General features: G+C 41.9%; 1 protein-coding gene across 1 annotated transcript in view; it reads left to right on the top strand.

Annotated features, from left to right (window-relative positions):
• cers3a (ceramide synthase 3a) overlaps positions 1-17,430 on the top strand; it is a 34,159-nt gene extending 16,729 nt beyond the window's left edge. Inside the window, exons 4-11 of the mRNA XM_034529629.1 lie at positions 6,652-6,770; positions 6,860-6,917; positions 7,110-7,160; positions 8,783-8,875; positions 10,708-10,836; positions 12,468-12,574; positions 13,895-14,048; positions 15,414-17,430. Of these exons, the coding sequence (XP_034385520.1) occupies positions 6,652-6,770; positions 6,860-6,917; positions 7,110-7,160; positions 8,783-8,875; positions 10,708-10,836; positions 12,468-12,574; positions 13,895-14,048; positions 15,414-15,599 (897 nt within the window). The 3' untranslated portion in view covers positions 15,600-17,430. The remainder of the gene's footprint in view (positions 1-6,651; positions 6,771-6,859; positions 6,918-7,109; positions 7,161-8,782; positions 8,876-10,707; positions 10,837-12,467; positions 12,575-13,894; positions 14,049-15,413) is intronic.
• The last annotated feature ends 2,446 nt before the right edge of the window (positions 17,431-19,876 follow it).

Below are 19,876 nucleotides of genomic sequence, written 5' to 3'. Positions count from 1 at the left end.
GACAGTCCGGAAGACTATCAATCACTTCCTATTTGAGATTGCAGGATTTTCTATTGCCAGATAATCAGTCAATAACACAGATTCAGGAAATTTTGTAATGTGCTGATGGCTTCATTTCAAGTCCACAGAAAAGAGAGAAAATGCAAAGCAAATTTTTGCATCATGTTACTTGTGGAAGTTTGACTGTGGGATCATTTGAGGAGAGGGGCTTACTTCCTTGTTTACAAAGTTTCATCAATCATGGCTGAAATAACCTCTATGCTGCTTTGTACATGTTGGGGAAATCCAAGATATCCTGGGAAACCAAACGTTGTGTCGGGGTTTATAACATCATCTGAAGGTTAATTTCACTGAGCTGTATTCATTGTATTCATTCAATTGTCTTGTTTACTATAACTATATGGCCCAAAATAAACAGATTGTGTTGTAATTTAATTGCAATTAATGGATAAAAAGAACGCCGAACTACATAATAATACAGATTTGTAAAAAGCCTTAATTCGTGCTTTATTAGGTCTGGTTACAAGACAACAAGCAAGCAGAAAGCAATTTTTCCAAAGTTTGTTCTTACTCTGTGAACAAATTTGTAACTGCCTCAGACAATGCGTATGCACATATGATGAAGGATTTTTTGATTTTACAACACTATTAAGTCATCCAAAATGTTTGGATCACACAAGTCAGAAACAATGCAGCCACCACTGAAATCAAATTCTATAATAGTGTGGTATAAATAATATTAGTGTGCCCTGAGCTTGAGCTGCAATTGTGCAAAAATTAACTATTAACTTAAGCTGCTTGGAACTATTTTGTACAGCCCTAATACATTTTCCTCGATTTTTCGCTCGTGTTTTCGCGTTTTTATTTTGCTCTTGTGTTTTTCACTTCTTTTTGCCTGTTTGTTTAGGTTGCTAGCTCTGTGGTTACAAACACTAGAGTAGCACCTTGAATATATGTAAACACTCGACTAACCTCAACTGAACTCAGAACTCAGAAGAGTAATTAGCCCGCTAGCCCCAAGACTTCGGGGTTTAGTCCAATTGCTGTTTTTGTCCTGCAACTGGAACGGCTGGTCTTCTCACCCCTGGCTGCTGCGTCGCTAGCCATCACGAGCCCACCTGTTTACTCTGCCGGGATCTTTCCGTTCCGGTGCGGTGAGCAGACCTGGGTTGGTCTCCGCTAGCCAACACTGCACCAGGTGGACCTCCATTCTCCGGGCAGGATCGTCAGGCTAACGGGCTGGTAGCCCCTCCAGGCTACCACTCTCTCCTCACCGGACTGCTGGCGTCCTCCCACTGGTATGCTGTGGATCATCTCGCTGATTCTCCTGGGCTGCACATCGCTTTTCATCTCGCGGACGGCGGGCTCTCAGTCACAGGCTGGCGCTAGCTTAACGCTACTACTCCGCCACCGGACCATGCCGCCGCTGTACTCCGCGTCAGAGCTTCGCAGCTTTGATAATCACCTGCGTCCGGACTGCATGGACATTCTGAAACAATATGGAATACTCCGCCGAGGCCATCCTTCACACAGAGGCTCTGGCCGCATGTTCACCTACAACTTCACGTCCCAAAACTCCATCCCATCCCTGTGGTCCTGTCGCAATCGTACTTCCTCGTTACGTCATCACAACAAACCACACGTGAATTGGTCCAATCTCCGTCCCCTTCCTCAGTCCTCACAGCCTATCACAACGCAACGTCACCTGAAACTGGCCTTGCTCAACACCCGCTCACTCAATAACAAAAGCCTCATTCTGAATGAATTCATAACGGACAGTAATCTTGATTGTCTCTGCCTCACTGAAACTTGGAATAAACCCCTGGACTATTTCTAACTAAACCAGACCACCCCCACAGGATTCACATACACAGATAAACCTCGTCCAGAGGGGTGGGGAGGTGGTGTTGCTGCTGTCCACCGGGAGGACATTAAAAAAACCACCATTCCCATTCCTGCCATTCATTCTTTTGAACATATTGCCCTCAAAATCTCTGGTCCGACTCCTCTGGTAATTGCTGTTATTTACTGCCCCCCCAAGCCAAACCCCTCCTTCCTCTCTGACTTCTCTGATTTTCTGACCCAGCTCTGTGCAATTTCACCTGCCGTTCTCCTCCTTGGTGATTTTAACATCCATATTGATGACACGGAATGTAAACCTGCCATAGAATTCCTGGAACCGCTACAATGCTTCAACTTCACACAACACATCAACTTCCCCACTCACAGCTGAGGTCACATCCTGGATTTGGTCTGTTCCACTGGTCTCACAATACTTCAGCTCTCCAGCCTCAACCTCAATATCTCCGACCACATTGGCTATCACCATGGACATCGGCATCCCTATCCCCATCCCAAGAACCAAGCGCAACATATCCTTCAGAAATCTCAAAACTATTTCCCCCACAACTCTTTCAGCCTCTCTTGCCAGTACCATGTCGGCCTCCCCTTTCCCACTGTCTGATAATCCCTCCGATCTCGTAAATTACTACAATAACACACTCTCCTCCTGTCTTGATCAGCTGGCTCCTATTAAAACCCAAACGATCTCATTCACTCACTCAGCTCCCTGGTATACTCCTGATTTCCACCAAATGAAATCCTGTAAGCGCCAGCTTGAAAGACTCTGCAGGAAAACTGGTTTAACAGTCCATCTCCAAGCCCACTCTGACTACCTTCAACAATACAAAGACGCTCTCATCTCAGCCCGGACCACCTACTACTCACACCTCATACACGCTGGCTCCTCCAACCCAAAAGCTCTCTTCTCAACAATAAACAAGCTTCTCAAACCCAGGCCCAACACCTCCAAATCCTTTACAGTCGACAAGTGCAACTCTTTCCTTTAATTTTTCAATACAAAAATGTATATAATTTACAGCAACCTGAAGACCTCACCCGCCCTTTCCATCTCTCCACCCGCCCTCCCCATATTCACCCCTCAGCCCCTTTCTCAGTTCTCCCCTGTGTCCCCTTTGGAGCTCTCTTCATTCACAACAGGAATGAGAAGCTCCACCTGTATCCTGGATCTCATACCATCTACTCTCACCAAGGAATGTCTCCCAGCCATTGCTCCACTCATCATAGCAATAATCAACTCCTCCCTCAACTCCGGCTCAGTCCCCGACACACTTAAACTGGCTGCTGTCACCCCCATCCTCAAGAAACCTGGACTCGACCCTGAGACCATGAGCAATTTCCGGCCCATCTCAAATCTTCCCTCCTGTCAAAAATACTGGAACGCGTCGTCGCTGCACAACTCAAAACCCACCTCATTTCCAACGATCTGTTCGAGCCATTTCAATCTGGTTTCCGCTCACAGCACAGCACCGAAACAGCCCTTCTCAAAGTCACCAATGACCTCCTCCTCTCCTCAGACTCTGGCCACCTCAACATTCTCCTTCTCCTGGATCTCACTGCAGCCTTCGACACCATCAACCATAACATCCTTCTCTCCCGCCTCGAATCGTCCCTTAACATCACCGGAACTGCTCTCTCCTGGCTCAAATCATATCTAACAAACAGACAACAATTCATCAGCATCAACAACTGCACCTCCTCACTGCTCCTCTGTCTCAAGGCATCCCCCAGGGTTCGGTGCTTGGTCCTCTTCTGTTCATCCTCTACCTGCTCCCTCTTGGTAACATCATACGTCAGCACGGTCTCCTCTTCCACTGCTACGCTGATGATGTCCAGCTCTACATCTCCACAAAATCCATTACCACTACTACTCACTCCACTCTGACCAACTGCATCACTGACATTAAATCATGGATGCAAACCAATTTTCTCAAACTCAACTGTGATAAATCGGATATGATCATCATCGGCCCCAAATCTCTCACCAAAACCAGTCACAACTTCTGCCTCACCATCGACAACTCCACTCTGTCTCCCTCCCCTCACATCCGCAACCTAGGAGTCATGTTTGACAGCAACCTCTCTTTTGAACATCACATCAAACAAATCACCAGAACTGCCTTCTTCCACCTAAAAAACATCTCAGCCCGTCTCCGCCCATCACTTTCCTCATCTGCTGCTGAAACGTTAATCCACGCCTTCATCACCTCCAGAATTGACTATTGCAATAGTATTCTTTATGGCACATCTTCCAAAATCCTAAACAAACTCCAATACATCCAGAACTCTGCTGCTCGCCTGCTCACCCACTCCCGTTCCCGTGATCACATCACCCCTGTTCTACAGAGCCTTCACTGGCTCCCCGTCCCACAACGGATCCAATACAAAATCCTTCTCCTCACTCACAAAGTCCTCCATAATCAGGCCCCCTCCTACCTTACCGACCTGCTCCACCACCACACTCCATCAGGTCCCCTCCTACCTCACAGACCTGCTCCACCACCACACTCCATCAGGCCCCCTCCTACCTCACAGACCTGCTCCACCACCACACTCCATCCCGTCAGCTCCGCTCCTCTGATGCTGACCTCCTGTCCATCCCACATAGGACCAAGCACCGGACGTGGGGTGACAGAGCCTTCTCCATATCTGCCCCCTCCCTCTGGAACTCTCTCCCCAAACTCATCCGAGACTGCACTGATCTTTCCTCATTCAAATCGCAAATCAAAACCCACCTGTTCAGAACTGCTTTTAATGTGTGATTGTTTGTTTTTGTTTTTGTTTTCTTATCAGGGTCCGAGCGACTCAAAGTCCCTATTTATTTGTTTTATTTGTTTTACCTGTATTTTAGCTATTCTTATTTATTTATTTTTAGCTTTTAGGATGTTTTAATTATGTGAAGTGTCTTTGAGTATTATGAAAAGCGCTATATAAATTAAATGCATTATTATTATTATTATTATTATAAGATAAATGACCTCCAGGTGAAAGTCTTTGCTTGATGTCCTCACTGTCAGCCTTATTTCTTGGACATATCTCACTCATGGATGTTGGATAATGAATAATTGTGGCGAGACTTTTGTCTTGAGCTGACAGATGTCCTTCTCATTTCTTCTTTTTCTTCGAGTCTGTTATTCTTTTTTGCATAAACTTTAATGTCAAACCATTTCTTTTTTTACCCGAGCCACAGTCCTTGTCCAGGGGACACAACATTCACTCGCAGGCCAAGCCTCTTTTTAATCATCATCATCATATCATCCAATGGAAAGACTTCAGATAAGTGTTTTCTTTTCTGCCTTCTACCTCGGACTCTTTAGTCTCAAGTGTTTCAGTACTTTTTTGTACATGACTTAGGGGCTATGCTTTTCTCTTTTGCAACAACTTTCTCTATGATGAATCTCTAGGCAAATGCCACGGCATCATAATGCCACGCCTTCATTTCTCTATCTAAGGAAATTCTTTAGATAGAGAAATTAAGGCGTGGCATTATGCTGATTGTGAATAACAGGCACAGTCCTGTCAATTTAGAATGATTCTGATTCACTAAAATATGCATGGTGGTAAAAACTAAATTGGCAGTGTGCAAATCATGAATCTGACCGATTCTGTTTGCACAAATTGTGTGGATAGGAAGCGGGGAGCTCTTCTTTCAGTTTATGGCAGTGCAGCTTTCTCCTGGCCATAAGTATTAGGTTGTCTTAAGGACAAAACCCAGATTTCCTGGCTCCAGCACTGTTTCCATACACTTGCAGCCAGAGTAAAGCCAAATGATAGCCAGTCGAGCTGGTAATGTATTGTGTGGAAGTAAATGTGTGGAAGTAATTGTGTGTCAGCGGTGAGCCACTGTTGTCTGAAAAGTGTGTTCTGTGAAAATGTTCAGAGGGAGGATAAGCAGACTGTCTGAGAGCAACGAATTCTCCAACTCAACATTTCTTATGATGTCCTACAAAAGAGTTAGTTTCTTACATTTTCCGACGGAAGAACTTATGTGAATTTTCGCTTGTTTCATGCATACAGTCTTCAAAACTACTTGGTTAGGTTTAGGAAAAGATTGCTGTTTGGGTTATCATAACTACAGAAGTATGGCAGTTACGTGATAAATATATCGATGTGGACTTCTTTTTTTACACGGGGGAAGTCTGCTGGGTGAAAGACTGGTTCCTGGCTTGAGGCCACCTCTTCTGGGAGCCAGTTTATCGCTGCTTGTGATGCTGTGGCTAAGTGCTCCCTTTCCACTTCTTCGAGTTGCTTGGTGCGATGAGGTGCGACATGTTGAGCCAGATTTCCCACTTTATCTTCTCCACTTCTTCACTTGTTGACTGCTTGATGCTGACAAATATACGGGAGCAGAACTATGGTCACACAGGTTAGTTGATAGCTTGGATGTAAATACTTCACGCCTGCAAAAGTGTGTGGAGATAAACCCAAAAGTGACAGCTCTAGAGGGTGAAGACAATACGATATAGAACAAAACAGGCTGGAGACGGTTGGTGTTGAAAGGGACCAATAAAAGGAGACATTAGCTACTGTCTATTCCATCCCTGCCTCTAAGGTCTCAAAAGTTGAGCGTGTGTTAAGTCTTGAGTGTGTGAGCAGGGTTGCGGTCATCACAGCCCTCAAAGGGTGCTTTTCCACTCACGGATACTGTTCTGTGCACTTGTATCTCATACAGAAGCCTCTTTTTTGTGTGCATGTTTTGAAAAATAAACACTATGATGTTCCTTCTGGTGTGAGAAAGACATACATCTAAATGACCCAAAGTTAACCCTGTTTGTGTTAACTCCTTTTCAGGCAGACATTGATGGGCTGTCTAAGAAAAGCAGTTTGTCAGAGAGACAAGTTTTACGCTGGTTCAGAAAAAGACGCAGTCAAGACCTTCCTGGAATACTGAAGAAATTCAGAGAGGCTAGGTCCCTACTTTCTGTGTTTGATAATAAGATAGTGATAATAATAATAATGCATTACCTCCAACCGCCATAATCCATACATGTCTCTACAGCTGGAGGTTTGTCTTCTACCTGTCGGCTTTCATCGGAGGAATAGTAGCACTGTACGATGTGAGTAGCTCATGTTATTGGTAAAGTAGCCCATCTCAGCCATAAACATAAGATCTTACTGTGAAAAGCAACTTGAGAAAGCTGCGGTTCAATGTTTAAGTTACCTGCCTTGTGGGTGTTTAATAAAAGCTATACTTTTCTACATTTCAAATAAAATGCACAACTATAACATTTCTCTCAATGTTTTTGTAGAAGAAATGGTTTTATGACACTGGGGAAATATGGACGGATTTTCCAAAGCAGGTTTGTATGGTCTTATTTTTAATCATCATATTACACAATAATCGTCATATTAGCATCAGTATTATTGAATTTGACTTAATAATGTAGGCATTGATGTGGTAAACTTGAACTTCTGTTCAATCTACACTTGAATATTAGCACAAACTTGACTATATGATAACTACAACACAAATCTGATCAGAGAATGTCTCGCAGCATGGATATACAGAAACACACCAAAACCTGAAAGTAACGTTACATTCAGTCGACTTTGTGCCCCCTGTCTCATGTCATACAGAACCACATATGTTGCTGTGATGGCTTTCCAGCTCTGTTTGATGTTTTTGTCCTTGCAGCCCTCTCCCAATAGCTTGCTCATTGGCCTCTGTAAATGTGTGTTACACAACACCATTAACGTACTAATTCCATTTTTTCAAAAATACAAAACATGCCTATCAAACAAATGGACAACATATGTCCAATGCTTGAGAATATTTATGTCTTATTGGTACAAACCAGCCGTTATTATGTCGTTATTGCACTTCTTATCTCGCAAATGTCCTGAGAAATTTGCCCTCCACAGCAGATGTGTGTGTGTGTGTGTGTGTATATATATATATATATATATATATATATATATATATATATATATATATATATACACACATTTTAAATTGAAGGAAGTCCTACTTCACACTAGGTCATTTGAGTTCTGTGGTCACTTCCCAGACCAACGGACCAATAGAAGCCGCAGAGCTACACCACAGAGAATCACAACCCCTAGAACATTTGTCCGATGCCAAAACCAAGCTCAGAAAAGTGCAAAGAAAACTATGGATTGCATCCCAAAAGTAAGAGATGCAAACCAAAAGATTTGTGCTGAATCTGTGATTTTAGATGCAAATCCCATTTCCAAAATTTCCCATTGTAGCTCATTTGTCATATAATTCAATGAAATGATAATTCCACAAACTTTGTATTTAGATACAGTGTGTCCTTTTCCATTAAACTATGATGCACACAGAAACACACAATGTGCTTCTCATGATATCTTATCAAGTCTTGGTTACTAATATAATTTTATATTTAATGTAAAATTCAATTCAGTTTATTTTATTTTGTAGAGCCCAGAATCACAAATGACAAACTCCCCTCAGAGGGCTTTACAATCTGTACACATACGACATCCCTGTCCCAGGACCTCACATCAGATCAGGAACAACTCCGGATGGACAGAAGCAATAGATATCATATATGAATAATGAGTAGTAGGTATGGACAACAATTCAGATAACCACACAGAAAAAGGTAGAGAGGAGGGCCATCAGCAGGGCCAATGAGGCATGAGACACGGCGAAGGAGGCAGGGCCAATGAGCCAGGGGCCAGGCCCAGGCCAGGGCTAAAAGGCACCATCATTACAAATACTATGGCGTAGTTCAGCTTAACACACTGTGATATATGATCCCATAACTTAAATATCAGCCTGTACTTAGCTTTGAAGTAGAGTCTTCTACTGCTACTTTCTTCCAGCTAAAGCGGTAAGGACATTAGCAGAGCTTCAAGGGACAAACATGTTGTCATTGTGATTCACTGTAGCTGTCCATGTTTTCCTGACTGTTTTGTTGTGTCTCTCTGTCTGTAGTCCATGCTGGAGTCTCAGTACTGGTATTATATCTTGGAAATGAGCTTCTATGGTTCTCTTCTCTTAAGCGTTGCCTTTGATGTCAAGCGAAAGGTGAGTAACAGTTGTGAGAGGCCAATTTCCTTTTCTTTGTTGAATCTCCTGGGGTCTCATTTAGAACTGCTGCGTACGCACAAAAGAGGGCCTGAAGGAGGCGCACGCCGCTTCCCATGCAAACGTTGTGATCTATGAAAACAAACTTGACGGGAGAATGAGGGCACCTGTACAGAAACTCTGACCATGCATACAAACATTGTATAAACACAGATCGTGAGGTTTTTGAACTAGTGAGCCAAAACTATAAGCACATATAAATTATAAAAGACATAAACCAACTCAAACCTCAAATCAACTTTCACTTAATATTTCATCAGCTGATGAAAGTACCATCATCTGTAAGATAACCTAAATAGCGTTAAACAAATGCAGTAAGGCAAGTTTATTGTATCACACCTTTCAACATCAAGGCATTATAAAGTGCTTCACTTCCATTAAAAGCATCAAAACAAAGAAAATAATATTTAAGAACAATTAATTCATTAAAACATTAAAAACAGTCAGTAAAACATTAAAAAGCTAAAAATAGAATGAAGGTTACAGTGCAGTTTAAGGAATAAAATACAGTAGTGAAATGAAGAAATTGATTAATATCCTTGAATCTTAGCATCAATCAAACATTAGATTTTAGTGTAATATAGTAATGGTTTATTCCATTGGTACAGATGGAAAAAAACTGCTATCTGATGCGAGTATCAGATTTCACTGGAGTCACCATAGTGACTGTCACACTCTGCCTTCTCCAGTCATCTCAAATCTTCACCACCTGCACATGAGAATTGTGTAAATTAGCAAAGTCTGGAACTAAAGCTAGTGACAGGAAAAATAAATAAATGTCCTCTTTTTAACTAGAGTTAGCCTGTTAGCCAATATCGTTGGCAATGTAGATGAAGCATCCAACATTACAACAAAGACAAAGATTGAGGGATATGCACAGCCGGTTAGGCTACTCTCCTTTTTGCAAACAGTAAGATATATTGTTTGCTCCATCGTTATCTCTTTTATCAATGTGTACTATATTTTTAACTACTCATTTGCTTTTCCCCAACCCCATTTTCACCACTTGCACCACTATTTTGCACCACTAAATCAAGCCTATTTGTAGGGAGAGCGGTGCACAACCAACAACACATTTTAATTTTGGCTAAATAATTTGTAAAAAAGGTAATTAAGGGAGATTAATCATGTTTTCATGTAAGCAACGCTTGAAGTTTGCTTCTAGGACCCACCAATACCCAATAATAATAACAATAAATGTTGACCCTATTTGTTATCAAACCAACATAAATGCAATAGGTGTCCGCCCCTTTGGGGCTTGAACACTAAATATAAGCGCCCATTCTGAGTTCAAACCCTTTTTCACTCGGCAGAAGGACGAAGTCCAATTGACAAAATTGAACTGCAAAAACACATTGCCAGTCCCGACCTCTCAGCCTCCATCACCATTCACACTTTAAATAAATAAAGAAAGAAAGGTGTTTTGTGAGTTGGAAAAAACATAGCAACAGACCCAGACGATCTAACCCTAGCCTTACTAAGCCACTGTTCAGAACAACTGGCCTTAGTCTTCATGGATATCTACAACTCCTCACTTAGTCAACAAAAGGTCCCATGTCCTTTCAAATACTCCCCCATTATCTCCATTTCCCAAAACAGCAAAACAGCAAAACAACAAACTAAATGGACTGAATGATGATAGGCCTGTAGCCCTTAAATCAGCTAAGCTAAGCTATACTGTATGTAATACATTGTGAAGGAATCAAGTTTAGTAGTATGTAAAAGACTATACGTGTTCTCCATGTAATTGACACGTGTTTTTATTCCTATAGGACTTTAAGGAGCAGATCATCCACCACTTGGCCACACTGGTCCTCTTATCATTTTCCTGGTGTGTCAACTACATTAGAATAGGAACGCTGGTTATGATTGTCCATGATGCCTCTGACGTTTTACTGGAGGTTAGTCACAGCCACACACATTTGAACAGCCCTTTCTTCTGTTGATACTGAACCGCAGTGCAGGCAGGCAGCATGCTAGCTGGGATGCAGGCTGGAGGCTAGCCGGCCAAGGTGCAGGCTGGAGGCCATCAAGCCAGGGTGCAGGCTGGAGGCCAACAAGCCAGGGTGTGGGCTGGAGGTCAACAAGCCAGGGTGTGGGCTGGAGGTCAACAAGCCAGAGTGTGGGCTGGAGGTCAACAAGCCAGGGTGCGGGCTGGAGGTCAACAAGCCAGGGTGCGGGCTGGAGGTCAACAAGCCAGGGTGTGGGCTGGAGGCCATCAAGCCAGGGTGTGGGCTAGAGGTCAACAAGCCAGGGTGTGGGCTGGAGGCTAGCCGGCCAAGGTGCAGGCTGGAGGCCATCAAGCCAGGGTGTGGGCTGGAGGCCATCAAGCCAGGGTGCAGGCTGGAGGCCAACAAGCCAGGGTGTGGGCTGGAGATCAACAAGCCAGGGTGTGGGCTGGAGGCTAGCCGGCCAAGGTGCAGGCTGGAGGCCATCAAGCCAGGGTGCAGGCTGGAGGCCAACAAGCCAGGGTGTGGGCTGGAGGTCAACAAGCCAGGGTGTGGGCTGGAGGTCAACAAGCCAGAGTGTGGGCTGGAGGTCAACAAGCCAGGGTGTGGGCTGGAGGTCAACAAGCCAGGGTGCGGGCTGGAGGTCAACAAGCCAGGGTGTGGGCTGGAGGCCATCAAGCCAGGGTGTGGGCTGGAGGTCAACAAGCCAGGGTGTGGGCTGGAGGCTAACCGGCCAAGGTGCAGGCTGGAGGCCATCAAGCCAGGGTGTGGGCTGGAGGCCATCAAGCCAGGGTGCAGGCTGGAGGCCAACAAGCCAGGGTGTGGGCTGGAGGCCATCAAGCCAGGGTGTGGGCTGGAGATCAACAAACCAGGGTGTGGGCTGGAGGCTAGCCGGCCAAGGTGCAGGCTGGAGGCCAACAAGCCAGGGTGTGGGCTGGAGGCCAACAAACCAGGGTGTGGGCTGGAGGTCAACAAGCCAGGGTGTGGGCTGGAGGTCAACAAGCCAGGGTGCGGGCTGGGGCAGGTTGGCAAGCAGGCTTGAGGCTTAGCAGGTCCAATACAAACAGACAGGGATGCTGAAGTGACAGCAAAGGTCTCTGCCCACCCAGGTAGCAACTTCACTAGCCAAGGCTTTGAAGAGACTTGCTGGATGCCAGTGACAAAGCTGCATTGTTCTGCTCAGTACTGGCGTCATTTGGCAGTGGATTCAAATGTAATGAGTCCCCTTATAGAATTCATTAAGGGAGGAAAGTCCGAAGTCATCTGGTGAACAGGTGGAGAATAGCAGTTAATAGTTTTGAAGGGCAGGATGTAGCCCTAAGTAACTCACCTATGCTAAATTCCATACCCATCCCCCACCCCAATCTCCAAATGCTTAATGTCTACCCCTCTACATAAAGGACACCTTCCTACATTGGTACTGGACATTGGCATTGCTGTTGGTAGAATGGTCCAGTTTGAAAGTAATTCCAATGAACACCTGGCGAGTTACGTTTATACCATTAAACAGCAGAAACTGGACAGTAAATCAGTTCAAATGTTGAAATATGGTTAATTAACAATACAACTCATTTATCTTTCAGTCTGCAAAATTATTCAACTATGCCAAATGGGAGAAAACCTGCAAAAGTCTTTTTGTTCTGTTTGCCTTGGTGTTTCTGGTAACACGACTGATCATCTTCCCATTCTGGTAAGTTCATAAATGAGGTGTATGTATGTCAATGTGGGAGAGAGAGAATGTGAACACTATGTGTATGCATGAGACTGCTATATGACAGTAAATGTCCATAGATTCTGTTGGATTAGGACTTTTAAATGTGATGGTTTTTTTCTTCTTTTAAAATAAGAAAAATGTGTTGCTGATCACACACTGAAGACACCATATTACAGTGTGTTGCACATCCACTAAGAAAAGATATCATAGTATTTATCCAGAGGAAACGTGTTGCAGTACAAAGAGTACACATATAGAAAGAGCAAATAAAGATAAACACAAGATTATCTTTTTTAAGAATCAAATGAGTACAAGTTGCCTCTTTCATTGATCACAACTTTATTATGCAGTTAACACTTCTGCATAGCTGGGCTAGATAGGTAGTTTAACTGATTACACAAAGACATGGTTTAAGGTCTTTTGGGCTTGACTAGTTTTTACAAGCTTAGTTAAACTGTAATAAAACAATGTAATCTAAATACACATGAAGTTGTTTGTACATATGTGGTTACTGTTACTGAAGTCACTGATGACACTGGCACAAACACCATTAGTACCTTTTTACTGGCAGTATTTCCAAATACAACGTAGTCCACTTTGATGGTTTTACATATCACACACAAGTGCATCTTTTCAGGCTTTAAGAAATGTGTTCAGAAAGCCACAGCGCAGAACAATCAGCGTCCTGTGATGAGCTCGGTGTGCGACGACGAAGAGAGGCCACAGTTGGTTGAAAACAAAACGGTGTCACCTAAAGAAGTTAACGTAGAGGCTGCAATAGCGTCAGTTATACTAGAACTGGAGAGTATTTCTTTGAATACCTTTAAAGGTCTGAAGAAAACATAATCCTTGACTGAGGAGGAATGTGTTATGGATATACCTGGTGTGGCCTGTATGCTCTCTTCTTTTATTATTTCACTTGTGTTGTATTGTATGTGTCCTATTATGTTAAATAGTTTATGTTAAACTGCAGCTGTCTGACTCTGGAAGAAGAGATATTGTGCATTCATAGTTAAATAAAAGATTAAAATAAATGTATAGAAATTGAATCTAATAAACCAAGGGTATATGGGAAGTTATGGCTTTTGCTGAAGAAGTTATTAGCATGAAACAAATTAAAACCGTAAGAATATAGGTTTGACTTTGGTTTGTCTTATATCCATGACCACCCTCTATTCACATAACAGTTCTACAGAATTTAATGTGTACCAATGATTTGCACAACTTAACCTAAGGGTCAAGACATAAAAGATGGAAAAATAACGAGGTTGTTGTTTCTATCCTGCTGTGTTTCAGGCTGATCCACTGTACCTGGGTCTACCCCGTGCTCCACTACCCTGCCTTCTTTGGCTATTACTTCTTCAATATGATGCTGGTGGTTCTTCTCTGTCTGCACATATTCTGGGCCTACCTCATTCTCTGCATGATCAGAAAATTCATGTTTGGCACTGTAAGTCTGTTGTCTATCAATATTTCCAAATCTCTTTTGATGCGTGTAAAATATTTGCTTGGCAATGCTCTAACACAATTTCCTTTATTTGGTCTGATAAAGCCATCCTAAGCTTAATTTAACTATAGTAGTGAACAATTACAGTCAAGAAGGAACAATGCCAATTCAGACCATTTTGAGAGGCGGCGATGTCACCATGTTCTCAGATTTCAACCATTAACTTGATGAGTACAAAGTTAATAACTAAGAGAAAGGATGGGCAACTCTACCAAAATAAATATCTGAGTTGTAATAAGACTACATATTCTTTAAATCAGATGAATAGTTTGAATATATTTTACCTTTACATTAAGAATTACATTGGTTGTGTTTTATTTATGACTCATGTGGAAATACATGTTGCTGTGACCAGTTGTTACATAACCTTCCACCTCATTATGTCTACCTCATTATGTCCACCTCATTATGTCCACCTCATTATGTCTACCTCATTATGTCTACCTCATTATGTCTACCTCATTATGTCTACCTCATTATGTCCACCTCATTATGTCTACCTCATTATGTCTACCTCATTATGTCCACCTCATTATGTCCACCTCATTATGTCCACCTCATTATGTCCACCTCATTATGTCCACCTCATTATGTCCACCTCATTATGTCTACCTCATTATGTCTACCTCATTATGTCCACCTCATTATGTCTACCTCATTATGTCCACCTCATTATGTCCACCTCATTATGTCCACCTCATTATGTCCACCTCATTATGTCTACCTCATTATGTCCACCTCATTATGTCCACCTCATTATGTCCACCTCATTATGTCCACCTCATTATGTCTACCTCATTATGTCCACCTCATTATGTCTACCTCATTATGTCTACCTCATTATGTCTACCTCATTATGCCCACCTCATTATGTCCACCTCATTATGTCCACCTCATTATGTCCACCTCATTATGTCTACCTGTAAACAGTTCGTCTCTGCTTGCTACCAGGGGCAAATCACTAATATTTGACAATACCATTACTGTAACACACATACACACTCACAGTGAAAACAGCCTATGAGATGATATCAGCCAGTTGTTATTAACAAATAATAATTGTTCACTGATAGAGCAACAGAGTGCAAAAAGTAGTAAATAAAAAGACTCACTGTTTCAACTGAACCCCAAACTCCTGCTCCGTGTTCTCTGCAGCACATGTTACAAATCTGCTTTCAGGTGAATGTCTGGTTCTATTTGTCTTTGGCTTCTGGCTCCACCAGCTGCTTGTATTTGCTGAACATCCACTCCCTCTCCTTCCATTTTTATCTTTTTACAACCATCCCCCTCATTTACTGTATTTCACAGCTGATCAGAGATGAAAGAAGTGACAATGAGGAGGAAGACAGCAGCCTGACAGAGGACGAAAATGAGGACCAGCATAGGCTTGGCAATGCATTGGCAGTTGGTGAGAAGGAGAACAAGGACAAGAACGGCAGCTTTGGATGCTTGTCTCCACCAGAGAATATCTGCCGGTCAAAGACTGTATACTAACTCATGCTCAGTATGATCAGTAGAGCCAAAGATGTGGGAAATACACCCAGTCTCACTCTAGAACCCTCAAATACCACAGCTGTTTCAGTGCGTTCAACTAACTCCAATGTAAAGCCAATCATCATCAGTCTGTCGGAGCAACTGATGTAGTTTATAGTGAGATAACCATGTAAGTTGTATGAGTTCAACAAACACAGGACTTCCACCCTGAGGCCATTGGTCTGTACTGTGTGGAACCAGAGGTGAACATTGACTTATTTCACTAGTTTTGTTAAATAACTTCCAGACTTTACAAACAGCAGTTGCATAACAAGCGTAGTTATTTTTCGTAACAAATGTACTTATGTTAACCCACAATACAATATTTTCCTGAACTGAGAATCCATCTCTAACTCTGATAATCTCTCTAAACTGATAATAGAGGCAAACCTAGAGCATCATGGTTTGAAGCTACGGACCACTGACAAAGCAGTGGTATTTCATGAGTTGGGAGTAAGCATGTGTTGGAGAAATAGAATGATGATATATAAATTTCATCCAGTATGGACTGAACAACCTGTACTTTCTCCAGATACTGGCCCACAAACTAGCCCAAATAAACACTTGCAGTTCCCACAGTGCTTTAAACTGCACACATGTAAAGCGAGAGAGACTTCAAGAAGTAAAAAGAAAGAGAATGTATAACCCTCCCACAGCGTTATGTGTTGCACACTTCACTGCCCTACAGGTCAAACCAGACAAGCAAACACAACACAATCCCCACTGTGTGCTTATTACCACATCAAATTGTTTCATATTGTTTGATAAGTGCAAGAGGTGGTTTATTCTTTACTGTTTCATCCCAAAAGACCTGTTGGCTTTTCTATCAACCCTTTGTTAGCTTGCATTACTTATTTATGGTCACATGAATGGGATCCTGTCACACAATAGATCTCCAGAAGATTACCTTCATGCACTACTGGAGAGTGCACACTACTGTGTTTAACAGTATATATTTAATACTATACTGTCAAACAGTGGCCTTTCATGAACAATTCAAATCTTGCTATTTAGAGAGGTAAACATTGTAACACGATTTAAGATGAACACCTATCATCTCCTATTATCCATACACACATTTTGTATGATATATTGTAATTATTCACGTAGGTAATTGGACAAATATAGACTAAATGTGATATTAGGATTGATTAAATAAAATATGACTTTGATACAATATTTCTATTTAACAAAAGCATACATTTGGGCTGTCATACATATCATTTTCGTGTATTTGTGTCTAGTGCAGAGAGTTTTAAAATCCAAATATACTTTCTTCATCCATGCAGTTTGTAACATGTATTGTGTCATCTCTTCATGTCTGCAAAGGCTGTGCAGACATCTGAATACTGACCAAAATGTATGATCGCTAGAACTGGTGGCATTAACTTCTTATGTGTGGAACATGTCAGCGTATGTAGACGGCCAAAAGACTCCATTCTGTCTGTTCTGCTGCCTTCATGTACATCTGTTATGAAGTAAATCAGGGTCCAATTCATCACTCCTCTTATTTATATTATGGAAATACCAAGTGTGGTAATGGATGATTTCTAGTCAGTGTTCAAGTATTTCATTAACATATTTTAAAGAATTTGGAAGGGTGGAAGAGTGAGTATCATGAAGCAATATGAAGTTCATGGTTTATTCATCCTTTATGTTTATTTTAACCCACAGCAAATGAAGTAGTCAGATCAAGTATATATGAAGTGTCACAATTATGTAGCAAGTTGTCTTGAATACTGAACTGTGTAATTATTATGCTAAGGCATTCAAATTATTAAAAACTGTATGCATTAAAATTGTTGTCTGAATAATTAGCAATTGTTCTTTGTGGTGCTCATCACACTGCTCTTTTTTCATATCATGAAGCAAGGTGCTGACCACATGTGTTACAGACAAAGGAAAATAATTCTGGTTGGATTGAATGTTCATGCCCTCTTTACAACAGAGTGAATACATTTAGGGTTACATTCTGCTTTTGGGTTTGATCAAATCTGCATCTGCAGCCAGATGTAAAGCACTGGTGAAAAGTCACTTGTATATCTTTAAATCATCATAGGCAAGGCAAGTGTATTTGTATAGCACATTTCAACAACAAGGCAATTCAAAGTGCGTCACATGAAACCATTAAAAGCATCAAAACATAATGCAAAAGAAAACAAGATTTAAAAACAATTAAGAACATTAAGTAAAGCACTACAACACTGAAAAGTAGAATAAAAGTTGCAGTGCAGTTTAAGAAAGAAATAAACAGTAGTGAAATGGAGAAATTGATTCATATCCTTGAATCTCGTTCAATTAAACAGAAAAGTCTTCAATTTGGATTTAAAGGAGCTGAGGGTCTCTGAGGGTCTCAGCAGAACTGCAGCTTTCAGGGACTTTGTTCCAGCAGAAAAACTGAACGCTGCTTCTCCATGTTTATTTCTGACTCTTAGAACAGAAAGTAGATCAGTCCCAGACCACCTGAGGGGTCGGGATGGTTCATAAGGTAGCAGCAGATCACAAATTACATTTAAATTCAGTTTATTTTGTATAGCCCAGAATCATAAATTACAAATTTGCCTGAATGGGCTTTACAATCTGTACAAATACGACATTCCTGTTCCGGGACTTCAGATCAGGAATAACTCTTCAAAGAACAGAAAAAAGTGAAGAACCCTTCAGGAGAGCAACAGAGGAGGATCCCTCTCCCCGGATGGACAGAAGCAATAGATGTCATGTGACCAGAATGAACGTTGGTGGTCATCGAGACTTCATCATTTACGTAAACAAATTGAGATCGATCTGATAAATAGGATTTAAACCAACTTAGTGCGGTACCTGAAATGCCAATCGACTGATCCAGTCTCTGTAATAGGATGTCATGATCAATGGTGTCGAACGCAGCACTAAGGTCTAACAAGACCAGTACAGAGATGAGTCCTTTATCAGCACTAAGGTCTAACAAGACCAGTACACAGATGAGTCCTCTATCAGCACTAAGGTCTAACAAGACAAGTACAGAGATGAGTCCTTTATCAGCACTAAGGTCTAATAATACCAGTACAGAGATGAGACCTTTATCAGCACTAAGGTCTAACAAGACCAGTACAGAGATGAGTCCTTTATCAGCACTAAGGTCTAACAAGACCAGTACAGAGATGAGTCCTTTATCAACACTAAGGTCTAACAAGACCAGTACACAGATGAGTCCTTTATCAGCACTAAGGTCTAACAAGACCAGTACAGAGATGAGTCCTTTATCAGCACTAAGGTCTAACAAGACCAGTACACAGATGAGTCCTTTATCAGCACTAAGGTCTAACAAAACAAGTACAGAGATGAGTCCTTTATCAGCACTAAGGTCTAACAAAACAAGTACAGAGATGAGTCCTTTATTAGCACTAAGGTCTAACAAGACCAGTACAGAGATGAGTCCTTTATCAGCACTAAGGCCGAACAAAACAAGTACAGAGACGAGTCCTTTATCAGCACTAAGGTCTAACAAGACCAGTACACAGATGAGTCCTTTATCAGCACTAAGGTCTAACAAAACAAGTACAGAGATGAGTCCTTTATCAGCACTAAGGTCTAACAAAACAAGTACAGAGATGAGTCCTTTATTAGCACTAAGGTCTAACAAGACCAGTACAGAGATGAGTCCTTTATCAGCACGAAGGTCTAACAAGACCAGTACAGAGATGAGTCCTTTATCAGCACTAAGGTCTAACAAGACCAGTACAGAGATGAGTCCTTTATCAGCACTAAGGTCTAACAAGACCAGTACAGAGATGAGTCCTTTATCAGCACTAAGGTCTAACAAGACCAGTACACAGATGAGTCCTTTATCAGCACTAAGGTCTTACAAGACCAGTACAGAGATGAGTCCTTTATCAGCACTAAGGTCTAACAAGACCAGTACACAGATGAGTCCTTTATCAGCACTAAGGTCTAACAAGACCAGTACAGAGATGAGTCCTTTATCAGCACTAAGGTCTAACAAGACCAGTACACAGATGAGTCCTTTATCAGCACTAAGGTCTAACAAAACAAGTACAGAGATGAGTCCTTTATCAGCACTAAGGTCTAACAAAACAAGTACAGAGATGAGTCCTTTATTAGCACTAAGGACTAACAAGACCAGTACAGAGATGAGTCCTTTATCTGATGCAATTAGGAGGTCATTAGTAATTTTCACCAGTGCTGTCTTTGTGGTGTTTTCTAAATCCTGACTGAAACTCCTCAAATAAACTATTATA

This window comes from Cyclopterus lumpus, chromosome 3 (assembly GCF_009769545.1).
Source record: "Cyclopterus lumpus isolate fCycLum1 chromosome 3, fCycLum1.pri, whole genome shotgun sequence".
In the NCBI taxonomy this organism is placed as follows: domain Eukaryota; kingdom Metazoa; phylum Chordata; class Actinopteri; order Perciformes; family Cyclopteridae; genus Cyclopterus; species Cyclopterus lumpus.
The sequence above is the reverse complement of the archived record's forward strand: the minus strand, read 5'-3'. Positions and strand labels throughout refer to the sequence as shown.